Here is an 18,392-nt window from a genome sequence, read left to right as displayed (position 1 = left end):
CATTGATAGCATAAAAATAAAAACAATAATAATTGATAGCATGCACTAAATGTCTTAAATTATTTTCAAAAGTATTTTTTATGAAATATTCTCTGAATAATTATGCTTCAATGTTTGTCATAATTGCATTGGGTTGCAATTTTAAATTAATCTCTGCCATGCATAGGATATAAATACATTTGAAAAATGGAACAGATTCAAAAATTCAGTGATACTCGAAATGTATTGTTCACAACAATATTCAAATACCATTCCGATTCAAAAACCTTTGACCTGAAGAAGATTGATGGACAGGATCAAAAATATTAGTCCTTTTTTTCCATGATTGTTTACTGGAGTTTGTTTGTTCTACAAGGTGTTTTATTACTGTATACATACATTCCAGTCTGAAGAATTGTTGTAGGTAGAACATATTTAAATCATAAAAAATTACTTAATGACTCCTGTTTTATCACTCTGTCATCATTTTATTATCTGTGTGGTGTACATCTCTTTTGACTTTAGTTATGCAAACTCCTAGACAGCATCTTTTTTTCAAACTATTCCAAGTTTGTTCTTAGAGGGAAAGGAATCTCAAACAACTTATCTTTCTATGGAGGTGCAAATGATATAAACTTATCATGTGGTGAGTTTGATACAAATTGTATTTTAAGCAAATGTCTTCTGCATATCCTAAAATGTTACCATATCAAATTTGGTTACATGTAGACTACTGAATATTTCTCTAGATGGCATTGATTATAGGTACTTTAATTACAATCATCTGGTATTACAGATTTGATAATTGTACAAACCAGATAAGCAAATTAACCTTTGTAAACAGTTAAATTTAGAGATGCAGACAAAGATAAAAATTATGCAAATGTAGATACTATTCTGTTTTGTTGTTGCTGACATTTAGTTTCTTTCTGAGAGATTACTCTTATCATTATTATATATCTGCTGACAAAGAAACATATCTCAGTGAATAAAATCAAAACTTGCTTAGTGAATCATAATGAAATTTAAAAAGATAAAACAGTTTGCATTGTTTTCAATAAATTATTATGGTAATGAAAATTAATAATTTATTTACTTATATAAAAAAAAGAAAACAATACAAATAAAAATAAAAATGCTGATCATATAATTTAAGTTTAAAACTTCCTATAAAGTAACAAACTGATATAATAAAGTTACATAATAGACAGCCATTTTACACAAATCTCTCCTGATATTTTGCAACCCCTTCCTAACCAATGCAGCACAAACTTCTCCTGACTTTTCTTTGTAGACTATTAGAAGAAATTATTTCCTCACTGAATATGTACAGTACATAATAATAATTTGCAAAAAATTACAATTTTTAAAATCTGTAAAAATACTGGTCATATATTGTTCTTATGTAAATGTGCATGTTTCTGATATCCTATAAGAAAAGATCAGACTAGGTTTATACTTTGTATAAAATGGTCATTAACTGTGTAATTACTTTATATGAAGTTTTAAATGATATGGATATGTTTAAATATGTTTTTATGTAATATTTTCATATAAATCCAAACATTTTTTTTTTAAATGAAATTTATTTGAATAATCATTTAAAAGAAATTATAAGAATATATACCCAAACAAATATGTTTAAATAAAAATTTTTTAAAATAGATAATAAATCATTTGAATTTATTGGTCAGTCTTTAAGTAGTTCTTTAAATTTCATATGATTTAAAGAAAGAATATTATACAATATTTAGAGACTATGAAGGTTACTATTTTTTTGTTTTATACTTGGATCTGTCTTATGTTAACTGATTACAACTTTATCAAAGTTGTTGAAAGTCTCATAAATATTAGTATACAAAAAAATTTCTTGTGTTTTAAAATATATCAAATGTAACTAATATGGAAATGCCACTCCATAAATTAATAGTATTCCATATATAGTGTAAGTTTTTTCTTCACATAAACTCATTTATTTATTAAAAAATAAATTTTATTAAATTAATTTTAAAAATTATATTTTATATTGCTACCAAGGAATAAGAATAGGTATGTTAGAAAATTATTTTATAATTAAGAAAATATCATAGTGATGCTTCCAATTTTATTATTATCTCATATTTAAAATTTTTAATACTATTTTTAAATTTAAAATCTTTCTTTAATGTTTTATTGATACATTTTGTATTATTAAATTTAATTTTATATAGTGGAATCTTGCTTAACGTGCATAATTCGTTCCAGAATATTACTCATAATGCAAAACACTCAAGTGAAACAATTTTTTCCATATAAATTAATGTAAAATATGATAATGCATTCCATGCCGAAAAAAATACTCAAATATTTTATGTATAATGTTTATTCAAAGAAAATTATACAATATACATTGTTAAGAAGCATGAATCATCATCATCTTTTCTTCTAACACAGAATGAACCAACATGGAACCAATCTGTAATGCAAATTCGATTTGCAGAAAACAAAAATAATCACAGATAACATGTCTGATAAACATGCCAAATGATATGCCAAATTCTTGGGCTATGTAAAGACTATAATTAAATATTAGAAATTAATTAATTTGACTAGAGGTAGGCAGTTATGCTACCATCTTGTATTAAATTTAATAATTATAAATAATTAATTTTTAATTTAGACATTTCTAAAATTTAATTTGGAATTGGTCATTAAATTTAATACGAGATGGCATAATAACTGCCTACCTCTAGTCAAATTATTTAATTAATTATAGCCTTTACATAGCCCAAGAATTTGTCATATTGTTTGACATGTTTATTATATAACAGGCTATGCTTATTGATGTTTATACATAATATGTGTGATCACAAGAGACTCTAAGATGCTAGCGGAGCGAGTGCTAAACACAGACTGATGGTGCATGTGCACAATCTGGGAATTCCCCTCCTCTTGTCACTCGTTATGCAAAACATAAGTGAGTAAATTTTTTACAATTTGTTTTGCTCATTATGCAAATTATTCATTATGTGAGATGTTCATTAAGTGAGGTTCCACTGTATTTGTTATTTTTTGCTTTAGAAATTTTTGTACAATTTATACCAAGTACTGTTCTGAGTTAATAAATTGTATTAATTTTTAAACTAATTTTTGCTATTTAATATGCAAAATAATTTATAATTACTTTTAGCTTTTTACATGTCTAAATGCTGAACTTTTTAGACTTTTAAACTTAAACTTTAGTGAAACTTAGTAATTTTGTTTAAGGATAGAGAATTAGACTATAATTTATATTAATATTATAATTAAATTAATTTTAGAATGAAATTAAATAATTTAGAATATTATGGAAGAAAAGATCAAACTGTTATTATATATATTTTTAGTTATTTCTTTATTTTCCACATTATTGCAGTTATAATGTATACATTTTTTATTTTAGGAGAATATGATGCAAGAATGCGAGTCTTGATCCATCACATGGCTTGGTTGATGAGAGTGCAGCAGCCATTAGTTGAAATTTATGAAGAATCTGTTGTTGAAATGATATCTGATGATGTTCAAGGACAGACAGAGTAAAGATTTCTTATATAATTTTCAATGTATTTCCATGTATTTAAGTAATAACTAATATCATAAAAATTTAATTTTTTGGCTTTAATTTGCTTTTTTTTTATTTAAATAATATTAAACAGAATGAAGATGATTATTCATATATATATATTTCTTTTTTTGAAATATTGTTCTGATCTTGGAGTTTTGTCTGTCTTCAAGATTTATTTGTAATTTTCTTAAATTTGGTACAAATGAATATAAATTGCAATGGTATTTAAAATTACTAATATAAAAGCCATCATCTGTGTGTGTGTGCATGTGTGAATTTCTTATAACTTCTGCAATTTTTGTCCAATTCAGATGAAATTTTGGTTATTCATTTTATATTCTGATGGAAAGTATAGGCTACTTATTTTGCAGAAATATTAGCTGTAGAATAAACATTTTATCGATTTGGGATTGGTGATCATACATACATTGCAGTGATGTCAGTAACCACATGATGTTCATGTTCAACGAGGGAATTTCCTTTGAGTTTCATTTTTAAACATTTTGGCAAATGGCATATTTTAAACTTCATTAAATTTAAAATTTAAACTTTAAAAAAGATAGCCATATTGTATCTTCTATAACAAATGAAAAAAAAATCTTTTCTAGAGACCATGTGATGTTCTATCATCCAATTGGAAGTAACAATCTAGCAAGCCCATTATTTAGAAAGTATTATTGCTCATCTAATTAACATACTGTACAGTAGATATAATTCGTCTTTGTTTTATTAATGTGGAATTAAAAAGCTTGCTATTTTGTTGATAAAAAAATGCCTAGGGGAAAGTGTAAGAGTAAAATTGGTCAGGTAAATTCTAGATTTAAAAGAATAAGAACAATAGAGACTCTTGAAGGCCGTGAAGTTTGACTTGAGCAACATCAAATAAGAATGGCTTTTAAAGGGCTGCAGAAACAGCATCACAACATCAAGCTCAAGTATAAACTATTTAATTTGTAGAAATATTAGCAACTCTTCTTGAATTTCTCGAAATATTTACTTTTCTCAATTCTCCAATCTCTACTTTCTGATAAAAAGTATTCCATCATGCTTGATGGGAGAATTTCTAGTATTATATGTTTTCTATATGTACTAATTTTGTAATTTAATTTATTTAGAGAAGAACATCATGAAAGTAAAATACGAAATAGAAATAAGAAAATAAAGCGTTATTTGATGATTGGTGTGGCAACTCTTGGTGGTGGTGCATTAATGGGTAAGATATTTCATTATTAAAAAAAATTTCTCAATAAGATTTCTTTAAATGTTAAAAATAAAATATTTGGATTGATTTTACATATTTACAAAAAAAATTCATAAAAATTAAAGACATCCAAGAACACAGTAAATAACAATGACAGATTTACTTACAATTAAAAAACTTTTTTTTCTACTTTTGGGTCTTTTTGCTTGTAAGGCTCTAAGAGGGCTTTTTTCTGTAGCCATTATCTGTCCAGCTAAACATGTAATGAGGACAATTGTAGGTAGTAAGCACTGGTGCTTGATATCAGGAGTATTGAAAGAAGGGTAGGAATTTTTCTTTGGACCTGAAAAAAGTTCCTTGATTCTTACTCCTATAAAATTAATGTTATTTTTAATAACAGAAAATAAAATTTTTAAGATTTATGTTTATTAATAAAGAAACATTCTAAATATATCATTTATTAAAAAGAAAACATTGAAGGGGCTTGCTAAGATACAAAAGGGACTCACTCTACACTGGACCCCATACAAGCTCTGAGCAGTCCTGCTTGATATATCTGAGTATATTGCTCTTGAAAAATTCCTGAGGTTACTTATGGTCAAATTTAGTTATAGGTTTTTCAAAGCAATTTGCTGGTATCTTAACTGCCTCAGCCATTTGGTTATCCATAATAAAATATTGAAACTGGTTGTATTATTAAATTTCTCTAGCATGAAAGATAAAATAGAAGACACTTTTATTGGATTGTCTGCAGACTTGTTTAATATCAAGTTCAATTTACTTTTTCTCAAATCAGTTGTATTTAGAAGAAAATACAGTATTTAAGATCAGTAATTGTTTTTGGACATCTAGTTTTTATCTGTTGATTGTTTTTGTGTGTCCTTTTAATGTCAGAATCAATAAAATCAGAATTTTCACAAATTGTAATCTTACTTAATATTATCAATTAGTTTTTATCAATATAAGCAATTCTTAAGGTGATTATAATAAGCACACTCTATTTTTTTAATATTATTAAGTTTTGAATATGAAAATAATGGCTTCAAAAATCTGTTAAACTTATTTAAAAATATGTTTTTCTTCTTTATAAAGTCTATTGGAAACTTTTGTGATCCATAAATATTTCATTGTTAAATGTGCAATTCATAGTTATTCTTTATGTTTAGTAATATTTATCATTGGTCATCATATTTGTATACAGTGTTTCAAGTTACTTTGGCCAATTATTATATANATAAAATATTAAATAAATTACTTAAAGGATGTCTTGATCATTATTTATTCTTACAGCAAATATATTTCATAGTAAGACAAATGTTTTCAGACAGATTCACAGCCTAACTTCAGGGTCATCACTACATACATTTGTGTCTTATTTTTGAATATTAGTTTCATGACTCATGAACAATATTTTAAAATTTAGAATGTAATTCAAATTTACAAAATTGATTAAACTTAAGTTTAAGTTAAATGTGAGTTAAATGTTTTGATCATTTAAAAACTTTAAAATGCAATAGATGCAATTTTAGAATTTACTGTTTATCTTAATAACTTATTTTGAGTTTTATATGAACGTACATAACCTAAACACTTTTACAATAAATAAAATATGAATATAAGCATTGACTGTACATAAAATTATGAATATGAATTTGAAACAACTAATATCAGTTATTAATCTGTAATTTTCATGTATAATAGTTATTATTATTTTCATTCCTTTTACCCTGCAGGCAATAAGAGGACTTATTAATAAGCCTGTTATAAATTCATCTAGGTACACTTTGCCCAACCATCCATGGAAAATTTATAAGAATCTGTATTTGAACTGAGAGTCCTGTAAAGAGTAGATATTCACTTTAACCGCTTCAACCATCTTTTCAATGTCAGTAATTCTTCAGAACTATTAAACAAGGTTGATAACAATTTAAAGTACCAAGTAATTGTAATTAAAGTACCCCTATTCAACAGTATTTAGCAGTCCAAATGCAACTAAATTTAGTATGGTGACATTTTAGAACAAGCAGAAGACACTGTAAAAAAGTATCAAAATTGTCAGAAGAAGAATATTAAATTTTAAATTTAATGTTCTGTTCTTTTTCATTTCATTTGATCCTGATAAAGGTTAAATCAACTTAACCAAAAGTACTTGAGTGAAAGTTAGATTTAAAGTTATTGAAATCTTACAGTAGTAAAACACCTTGTACAATCAAAAAGAAAAAACTTCAGTAAACAATCACATAAAGAAGGACTAATGTTTTTGATCCTTTTCACGAATCTTAGGTCAAAGGTTGTGAATGTTGCATTTTGAATGTCATTGCATTTTTGAATATGTTCCATTTTTTGAATGCATTTATAATTGGCTGCCTCAATTATAAATGCATTTGAACACCACATAGAAATGTCTTCTATGTGGCTTACAGAATTGTGTTTGTTCTCAAAATCTGTTTGATTGATTTTGATTAAACTTTGCCATTTTCTATTAATTGCAATGAGGAACCCAAAAATGTAATAAAAACTGGGGGTCCATGATTTCATTTTTCAGATATAAGGTCATAGCACGAGCATATGTGACAAAGTGATACTGCATGAATTGTGCAACATTGTTGTGCAATGTTCTATGGTAGCTAGAACTTCTATGAGCTTATAGCATTTACTTTTGTCATTTTCCATTAATTGCATTGAGGAATCTAAAATATAATAAGGGACCATTTAAATTTAAAAAATAGGAATCCATGACTTCATTTTTGATTAGAGGAGTTAAAGTGACAATGTCTGTGCTCTCTGATGCAACTGAGCATGCCTAACAGAATTTAAACTTTGGGGTGAAAAATAAAAACAGCATTGTGAGTGCCTAATGGAAAATGGGTGCAAAAATGAATAAAACCCAAGAACAAAGCAATTGATGGAAATTGCTTTGTTTTTGGATTGCCTTTCCATGTTGGCAAGTGCAAGGATCATGTCTTCCATGGCCAGCAAGTACAAGGATCAACTCTTCTATGTCTAATAAGTGCAAGGTTCACTTCTTTCTTTCTGGCTCTATTTCAATTCTATCATGATACAACAAAGTTGCACAATGTCCTAGTTTTAAATTTGATGTGAGACATTGATAGCATAAAAATAAAAACAATAATAATTGATAGCATGCACTAAATGTCTTAAATTATTTTCAAAAGTATTTTTTATGAAATATTCTCTGAATAATTATGCTTCAATGTTTGTCATAATTGCATTGGGTTGCAATTTTAAATTAATCTCTGCCATGCATAGGATATAAATACATTTGAAAAATGGAACAGATTCAAAAATTCAGTGATACTCGAAATGTATTGTTCACAACAATATTCAAATACCATTCCGATTCAAAAACCTTTGACCTGAAGAAGATTGATGGACAGGATCAAAAATATTAGTCCTTTTTTTCCATGATTGTTTACTGGAGTTTGTTTGTTCTACAAGGTGTTTTATTACTGTATACATACATTCCAGTCTGAAGAATTGTTGTAGGTAGAACATATTTAAATCATAAAAAATTACTTAATGACTCCTGTTTTATCACTCTGTCATCATTTTATTATCTGTGTGGTGTACATCTCTTTTGACTTTAGTTATGCAAACTCCTAGACAGCATCTTTTTTTCAAACTATTCCAAGTTTGTTCTTAGAGGGAAAGGAATCTCGAACAACTTATCTTTCTATGGAGGTGCAAATGATATAAACTTATCATGTGGTGAGTTTGATACAAATTGTATTTTAAGCAAATGTCTTCTGCATATCCTAAAATGTTACCATATCAAATTTGGTTACATGTAGACTACTGAATATTTCTCTAGATGGCATTGATTATAGGTACTTTAATTACAATCATCTGGTATTACAGATTTGATAATTGTACAAACCAGATAAGCAAATTAACCTTTGTAAACAGTTAAATTTAGAGATGCAGACAAAGATAAAAATTATGCAAATGTAGATACTATTCTGTTTTGTTGTTGCTGACATTTAGTTTCTTTCTGAGAGATTACTCTTATCATTATTATATATCTGCTGACAAAGAAACATATCTCAGTGAATAAAATCAAAACTTGCTTAGTGAATCATAATGAAATTTAAAAAGATAAAACAGTTTGCATTGTTTTCAATAAATTATTATGGTAATGAAAATTAATAATTTATTTACTTATATAAAAAAAAGAAAACAATACAAATAAAAATAAAAATGCTGATCATATAATTTAAGTTTAAAACTTCCTATAAAGTAACAAACTGATATAATAAAGTTACATAATAGACAGCCATTTTACACAAATCTCTCCTGATATTTTGCAACCCCTTCCTAACCAATGCAGCACAAACTTCTCCTGACTTTTCTTTGTAGACTATTAGAAGAAATTATTTCCTCACTGAATATGTACAGTACATAATAATAATTTGCAAAAAATTACAATTTTTAAAATCTGTAAAAATACTGGTCATATATTGTTCTTATGTAAATGTGCATGTTTCTGATATCCTATAAGAAAAGATCAGACTAGGTTTATACTTTGTATAAAATGGTCATTAACTGTGTAATTACTTTATATGAAGTTTTAAATGATATGGATATGTTTAAATATGTTTTTATGTAATATTTTCATATAAATCCAAACATTTTTTTTTTAAATGAAATTTATTTGAATAATCATTTAAAAGAAATTATAAGAATATATACCCAAACAAATATGTTTAAATAAAAATTTTTTAAAATAGATAATAAATCATTTGAATTTATTGGTCAGTCTTTAAGTAGTTCTTTAAATTTCATATGATTTAAAGAAAGAATATTATACAATATTTAGAGACTATGAAGGTTACTATTTTTTTGTTTTATACTTGGATCTGTCTTATGTTAACTGATTACAACTTTATCAAAGTTGTTGAAAGTCTCATAAATATTAGTATACAAAAAAATTTCTTGTGTTTTAAAATATATCAAATGTAACTAATATGGAAATGCCACTCCATAAATTAATAGTATTCCATATATAGTGTAAGTTTTTTCTTCACATAAACTCATTTATTTATTAAAAAATAAATTTTATTAAATTAATTTTAGAATGAAATTAAATAATTTAGAATATTATGGAAGAAAAGATCAAACTGTTATTATATATATTTTTAGTTATTTCTTTATTTTCCACATTATTGCAGTTATAATGTATACATTTTTTATTTTAGGAGAATATGATGCAAGAATGCGAGTCTTGATCCATCACATGGCTTGGTTGATGAGAGTGCAGCAGCCATTAGTTGAAATTTATGAAGAATCTGTTGTTGAAATGATATCTGATGATGTTCAAGGACAGACAGAGTAAAGATTTCTTATATAATTTTCAATGTATTTCCATGTATTTAAGTAATAACTAATATCATAAAAATTTAATTTTTTGGCTTTAATTTGCTTTTTTTTTATTTAAATAATATTAAACAGAATGAAGATGATTATTCATATATATATATTTCTTTTTTTGAAATATTGTTCTGATCTTGGAGTTTTGTCTGTCTTCAAGATTTATTTGTAATTTTCTTAAATTTGGTACAAATGAATATAAATTGCAATGGTATTTAAAATTACTAATATAAAAGCCATCATCTGTGTGTGTGTGCATGTGTGAATTTCTTATAACTTCTGCAATTTTTGTCCAATTCAGATGAAATTTTGGTTATTCATTTTATATTCTGATGGAAAGTATAGGCTACTTATTTTGCAGAAATATTAGCTGTAGAATAAACATTTTATCGATTTGGGATTGGTGATCATACATACATTGCAGTGATGTCAGTAACCACATGATGTTCATGTTCAACGAGGGAATTTCCTTTGAGTTTCATTTTTAAACATTTTGGCAAATGGCATATTTTAAACTTCATTAAATTTAAAATTTAAACTTTAAAAAAGATAGCCATATTGTATCTTCTATAACAAATGAAAAAAAAATCTTTTCTAGAGACCATGTGATGTTCTATCATCCAATTGGAAGTAACAATCTAGCAAGCCCATTATTTAGAAAGTATTATTGCTCATCTAATTAACATACTGTACAGTAGATATAATTCGTCTTTGTTTTATTAATGTGGAATTAAAAAGCTTGCTATTTTGTTGATAAAAAAATGCCTAGGGGAAAGTGTAAGAGTAAAATTGGTCAGGTAAATTCTAGATTTAAAAGAATAAGAACAATAGAGACTCTTGAAGGCCGTGAAGTTTGACTTGAGCAACATCAAATAAGAATGGCTTTTAAAGGGCTGCAGAAACAGCATCACAACATCAAGCTCAAGTATAAACTATTTAATTTGTAGAAATATTAGCAACTCTTCTTGAATTTCTCGAAATATTTACTTTTCTCAATTCTCCAATCTCTACTTTCTGATAAAAAGTATTCCATCATGCTTGATGGGAGAATTTCTAGTATTATATGTTTTCTATATGTACTAATTTTGTAATTTAATTTATTTAGAGAAGAACATCATGAAAGTAAAATACGAAATAGAAATAAGAAAATAAAGCGTTATTTGATGATTGGTGTGGCAACTCTTGGTGGTGGTGCATTAATGGGTAAGATATTTCATTATTAAAAAAAATTTCTCAATAAGATTTCTTTAAATGTTAAAAATAAAATATTTGGATTGATTTTACATATTTACAAAAAAAATTCATAAAAATTAAAGACATCCAAGAACACAGTAAATAACAATGACAGATTTACTTACAATTAAAAAACTTTTTTTTCTACTTTTGGGTCTTTTTGCTTGTAAGGCTCTAAGAGGGCTTTTTTCTGTAGCCATTATCTGTCCAGCTAAACATGTAATGAGGACAATTGTAGGTAGTAAGCACTGGTGCTTGATATCAGGAGTATTGAAAGAAGGGTAGGAATTTTTCTTTGGACCTGAAAAAAGTTCCTTGATTCTTACTCCTATAAAATTAATGTTATTTTTAATAACAGAAAATAAAATTTTTAAGATTTATGTTTATTAATAAAGAAACATTCTAAATATATCATTTATTAAAAAGAAAACATTGAAGGGGCTTGCTAAGATACAAAAGGGACTCACTCTACACTGGACCCCATACAAGCTCTGAGCAGTCCTGCTTGATATATCTGAGTATATTGCTCTTGAAAAATTCCTGAGGTTACTTATGGTCAAATTTAGTTATAGGTTTTTCAAAGCAATTTGCTGGTATCTTAACTGCCTCAGCCATTTGGTTATCCATAATAAAATATTGAAACTGGTTGTATTATTAAATTTCTCTAGCATGAAAGATAAAATAGAAGACACTTTTATTGGATTGTCTGCAGACTTGTTTAATATCAAGTTCAATTTACTTTTTCTCAAATCAGTTGTATTTAGAAGAAAATACAGTATTTAAGATCAGTAATTGTTTTTGGACATCTAGTTTTTATCTGTTGATTGTTTTTGTGTGTCCTTTTAATGTCAGAATCAATAAAATCAGAATTTTCACAAATTGTAATCTTACTTAATATTATCAATTAGTTTTTATCAATATAAGCAATTCTTAAGGTGATTATAATAAGCACACTCTATTTTTTTAATATTATTAAGTTTTGAATATGAAAATAATGGCTTCAAAAATCTGTTAAACTTATTTAAAAATATGTTTTTCTTCTTTATAAAGTCTATTGGAAACTTTTGTGATCCATAAATATTTCATTGTTAAATGTGCAATTCATAGTTATTCTTTATGTTTAGTAATATTTATCATTGGTCATCATATTTGTATACAGTGTTTCAAGTTACTTTGGCCAATTATTATATATATTGATTTTATGACTATCTATACATGGACCATTATATTTGAACTAAATTTAATTAATTAATTCAAATTGTTAACAGAGGTAATGCTTTACAAGGGGTTGTAATCATATGCTTTACAAGCTTTACAATCATATGCTTTACAAGCATATGATTACTACTCCTTTTAAAAGTTCCCTAAAAAAACTAATATTAAATTTCAAAAATATATTAAAATGAGATAACTTCTAAAATTTTCATAAAATAATTTTTAATGTTAAAAATTGTTAAATGAATTACTTTTATCAAATGATGAATAACCAGCAATTTTCAATGTTCTTAATGTTTTATTAATTAAGAAAAATATCTGGAAAATGTTGAATTGAATAGTTCTAAAATAAAATTACATTTAATTGAAGAAAATGTTTAGATAAAACTAGTTTCTAAGCATTGTTTATAACTTATAAACTTTGTCATATAATAAAAAATTTGTACAGGTATACCTCGCCTTACGTCGGTAATTGGTTCCAGGAGAACGACTTAAGTTGAAAAATGACATAAGTCGAATTTACTTGTCTCCGAATCTACTTGCCACTAGGCTAAACCATAAATTACCAATTGCTGTTCTGTATTTTATTTATTAATGCATTTTTAATAATATATGGTTAATAAGGATCTATTTTAAGCTTACAAACAAATAAATTTTAGTTTTTAATATAGTACAGAAAAAAGTAATTTAAATTTATGAATGCATGTACTGTAAATACAGTATATACTTGTAAATGTATATATTATAATATGATTTTATGTGCTTTAAACATTTTTCTAGTGATATTACGACTTCAATATTTGTGGCAGACAGACATAAAGTCGAATAAAATGACTTAAACTTGACTTTTATTTTTCTATATACTTTTTTGACAAACGACGTATAATCAGGAACGACGTAAGTCGAGGTATACCTGTACTCGAAAATGAAATTAAAACCACACAAAGTTGCATTTCACTATATTATGTTTTATTTGAAATAATTTTATCTTAGTGTATGAAGTTTGTCTTTTTACTTAACAAGCAAATTGATATTTCTTTTTAATTAGAATCCTTGCCTTGTCTTATTCTGAATTCTTAATTCTACATGAAAACAATTTACAAAATACAATGATAATTTAGAAAAACTTGAACACAAAATCAATTTTAATACCAAGTCAGATATTCGTTACTAATTTTTTGTTCACGTACTATTATTTCAAGTGCTTTTAGATTCCTATAATTCAGGGACACTATTCTAACAATAATTATCAAAAAGAAAAACTATACTACCTTCAAAAATTTCACTCTCAAACAATATCAGTTTACATTAGAAATTAGTCAAAAATTAATATAGCTTTTAATACTAAATATTAAAGATATTAAATACATTCCTCTTTTAACACACATTTGCTTTGCTTATTTGCATAAATTTTATTTTCCAGTTGTCATTTTAAGAATGTCTGTTGGCTTTGTAGCCAACAGCCATTTTTAAAATGACACTGAAAGTGGATGTAGTAAGAATTGAGTGTATGTAATTCTTATTAAAAGTCTTGACAATCTTCCCTTTAAGATCCCTACATCATTCCTATTTCACTCTTTACTCTTGAAATTTCCTTGTTCCTTTTCAATTATTTAATTTCATGAATTTGATAAACTATTTCACTCACTATTATTATTAATAACTATTCTCAAACTTTCTTAAAAATTCTCGTCTTTTCAATTAACCCTCTCTTAACTTTTCCATTTCCAATGGCAGATTTAGGAGATATGTGCAGGCTACAATTACACCTTCTTCTGGAGGTTGATAATTTATTATTTTAAGCAAAATAATGACCATGAAAAAGTTCAGCCCTTAATGTTGTCATTTCATCCACTTTTAATATCAACTCTTTTCTCTTTTTCATTTCTCAAAGTTTTTTCAATAATATTATTATTTATTGATATATCAACATTGTAAGTATGTATATGTAAAAGCTTTAGTCAGAGAATGATCAAATAGCTTCTGTTAAATATGAAATGTAAATATAACTACAGAAATAAATTCATGATTGTTTATTTTTATTCAAAGTTTCAAATTCTAATAAAGTCATTACATAACAAGTTGTATCAAAATATGAAATTATAAACAAACTTCTGTTCTCTATAACATTAATGTTACTGTCATCTGTCATCATTTTATAAATTATGATTTTTCAAGATACAGATAAGTTAATTAGAGAAAAAATAGTACAGGAAACCTGTGTTAATTCGAACTTGGATAGTTTGAAATTCTGTTAGTTCATAACTGTACTTTTGTCCCAGCTTGGGATATAGAGTAGTGATGCCACGAATAGTGATTTTACTGAATACCGAATATTCAGCCGAAGTGCCGAATATTCTGCAGTTGAATGTTTGGCAAAATATGTGTATATTTTGCAGGTGACAGGTTAAGACCTGTATCATTGCAGTGGGTATGGTAGTGACACCGTGGGCGCATTTGTTTTATTTGCGAGTAGATCATGTCACAACATGCATTATTTGTTCATTGTTACATCAAATTGTGTTACTAATAGTCCTTATTACTAAAAAATATCACTGTTTGTATCATTTTATATGAAAACTGTTCACCTAGATCATATGGTAGACCTTTACAAGTGGTGGTCAGCAAACACAAAACAGTATCCAAGCCTGACAGAATTCGCTAAGATTTATCTATTGTCTCCCGGCAGTAGTGTATATAGTGAGAAGCTATTTTCAGATGCAGGTATAGTTTATGAGGAAAAATGCAATCGTTTGCTATCAACAAATGCTAAAAAAATTGTTTTCATTCATCACAACTTACCACTGATAGATTTTAAGTATTAAATGTAATAATTTGTGATTAAAATAAATATGTTTTTAAGTAATATGTGCGTTTTTTTTTTCCATGATTTGGTATTTGGCTGAATATCAAATATTAAAAATACTAGCTGAATAGGTCGAATACCGAATAATAGCTGAATATTCATGGCATCTCTAATATAGAGATTTACATTTTAAAGAATTTGGTTAGTTCAAAATATGGCTATTTCAAAATTCAAAATGAAAATTCTGTTCAAACTGTGATATGCATATGTTAACTTGTTCATTTAGATCAAAATTCCTCCATTCTATAAGAGAACAATAGACTAAGAACAACTCTAATCTGGTTAACATGGCTTAGCTTTTGCAGTAACACATTTTTAGGTGTCATTTTTTCCATGGACTACCTTTTTTTCTCTTATCTCATAAAATATGGCTAGGTTTTGAGATTGAGAGATTGGGCTACTAGTAGCAGATTGAGATATTTGTAGGGCTCTAGGCTACTACATTTGGGCAACTTACCACTTTTTAGGCTACTTTAGAAATAATTTGGGCTACATTTCAAGGAATTCTGCTTTACTTTTTATAAAACCTTTCTGGCAATCTGTGAGGTTCTCACTGGACATATGCTGTTTATCTGCAGTTTATTTGTTATTATTTGACTGCAATTTGAAAAAACTGTAGACCTATAAATTTCCACTGTTATCTGTTCATCCATCTATCTTTTTTTAATCTCAAGAATGGAGTTACAGTAAATAGATTAAAGATGAGACCAGATATGGAAACCTTTAGGGCAGGAGGCCCCAATTAACTATATATGAACTTCCAATGCAAACTGGAAGTCATGTTATTTTTCAATTCAAACATTTTTTCTTCAAAGCAGTGACCAGCATGGCTCCATTGCTAATGGAAAAGCATGGTGTACAGGGGCAAGACACTACAATACTAATGTGAGGTAGAGAACATATATTTTAAAAGATATAAATATATGATTAAAAATTGCAGCCCAGCATTGTGATGATGTCACAATTGCTCGTTATTAATTATTAATTAATGAAAATAGAATTCTGTATACATAGTTATACTTCATTTCATTAATAAATTACATCAGTTACATGGCATTTGGCATAAGCACAGAAATATGTAAATCTTGGATAAGTCAAAGTTGTGATTATTTATTTTGTCATTTGAATTTCGAACTAATAAGGATTTCCTGTATCTCAATTTTGATGCGATATTCTGTAATTCAGTTTAAGCAAGATTCAAATACAGTGAAACCTTGGTATATGACCTTAATCTGTTCCTGATGTTTGGACTTATACCAAACAGGACATATACCAAACCAACCTTTCCCATAAGAAGTAATGTAAAAATGATTAATCCGTTCTCATGTAAAAAAAAAAATGGCTGGCTTTAAACACCTCGCTTTCCTGGCTAGTTCCTGCTTGATTTTTCATGAGATCAGCATGTATCTTTTTAGCTTTTTCACAAATAATTGCTTCTGATACGCTGTCACCAGCACACTGTTTTTTAATTATCCAAAGCAAAAGCAATTTCTCAACATGATCTAATGTCTTCGATCTATGTTTAGAAATTGATTTAACCCCTTTCGCAATGTTAGCAAATTTAATAATGACTTTATTTTTCACGATTGTTGGTATCGTCGTTCTCGGAATACGGTATGCAACAGTTAAATCTCAAACACACATGCCACCTTCATATTTCTCAACAATCTCTTTTTTCAGTTCCATTGTGATTTTAGTAATTTTTTTTTAATTTTTCTGTTGCGTTTTTGCAATTCATGATTAATAAAAATAATAACATTTTACTTACAAATTAAAATAAAAAGAAATTTAACAAAGTTATAAACTGTGGCACCGCGAACGTCTAGTCTGGTCTAGTATACCGATAGTGCAACTTGTTCATAGATGGCGCGTAGAATTAAGTCGTATACCGNATACAGTGGAACCTTGGTATATGACCTTAATCTGTTCCTGATGTTTGGACTTATACCAAACAGGACGTATTCCGAATTGGACGTATTCTAAAGCAGACGTATACCGAGGTACCATTGTAGTTGATAAAACCAAAAATAAGCAAATTAATGATAGATGTGTTAAATTATCCAAATAATTCTGAATTATGTATCAAATATTTAGTGTTTTTTTATACCCTAAAATAAAAATTTTTCTTACAGGATTAACTGGTGGTTTAGCTGCTCCCTTTGTAGCAGCTGGAGCTGGAGCAATTATTGGTGGTGCTGGTGCAGCAGCATTAGGATCTGCTGCTGGAATTGCTGTCATAAGTTCTCTTTTTGGTGTTGCTGGTGCTGGTTTAACAGGTCAGTTGTAATTTTTTCCAGTAATTTTTAAAAATGTTTGGTAAATAAAATTGTTAATACTATATGTTTAAGTATTTGTTTAGAATTTAAAAAATTTTTTTGGAGTAAAATATGATTTAAAATTCATAAAAATAAGTATGTATGTATTGTAAATAATATATATATATATACAAGGTATGTCCGGAAAGTAAGTACCGTTTTGGAAAAACTTGCATAAAAATATTTTTTTCAAAACAAAATTTATTTTTACATGAAAGAGCATGTCTGAAACTATTTTTCTACATAGTTACCACCATTGTTCAGACATTTGTCATATCGGGAAACCAACTTGTCTATTCCCTCTTCAAAGAAAGATGCCGCCAGTGAAGACAGCCACTGCTTAACATCAGTTGTTGCAACAATCTCATGCAAAACAGTATTTGAAATTTGTGGAAACTCATCACAAAGCAATCTTATTGTAAACCGTCTGTTTTCAGGAATTTTTTCATTCACTTTTGCAACCAAACCATCATTGACAACAGGCCAGCCACTCCATGCTTCGTCATGAACATCAGTGCGTTCAGCATTGAATTGTCGAACCCACTTTCTAACCATTCCATCACTCATTACATTTTCACCATAAATCTCTACAAGTTGACGATGAATTTCAAC

At 27.2% G+C, this 18,392-nt stretch overlaps 1 protein-coding gene across 1 annotated transcript in view; it reads left to right on the top strand.

Annotated features, from left to right (window-relative positions):
• LOC111618431 (transmembrane and coiled-coil domain-containing protein 4-like) overlaps positions 1–18,392 on the top strand; it is a 45,290-nt gene that overhangs the window by 7,910 nt on the left and 18,988 nt on the right. Inside the window, exons 6-8 of the mRNA XM_023359975.1 lie at positions 3,401–3,533; positions 4,678–4,775; positions 17,598–17,741. Of these exons, the coding sequence (XP_023215743.1) occupies positions 3,401–3,533; positions 4,678–4,775; positions 17,598–17,741 (375 nt within the window). The remainder of the gene's footprint in view (positions 1–3,400; positions 3,534–4,677; positions 4,776–17,597; positions 17,742–18,392) is intronic.

This window comes from Centruroides sculpturatus, unplaced genomic scaffold, assembly GCF_000671375.1.
Source record: "Centruroides sculpturatus isolate CEXI.00-Female unplaced genomic scaffold, Cexi_2.0 scaffold10, whole genome shotgun sequence".
Taxonomy (NCBI): domain Eukaryota; kingdom Metazoa; phylum Arthropoda; class Arachnida; order Scorpiones; family Buthidae; genus Centruroides; species Centruroides sculpturatus.
This window is presented reverse-complemented; position numbering and strand designations above follow the sequence as displayed.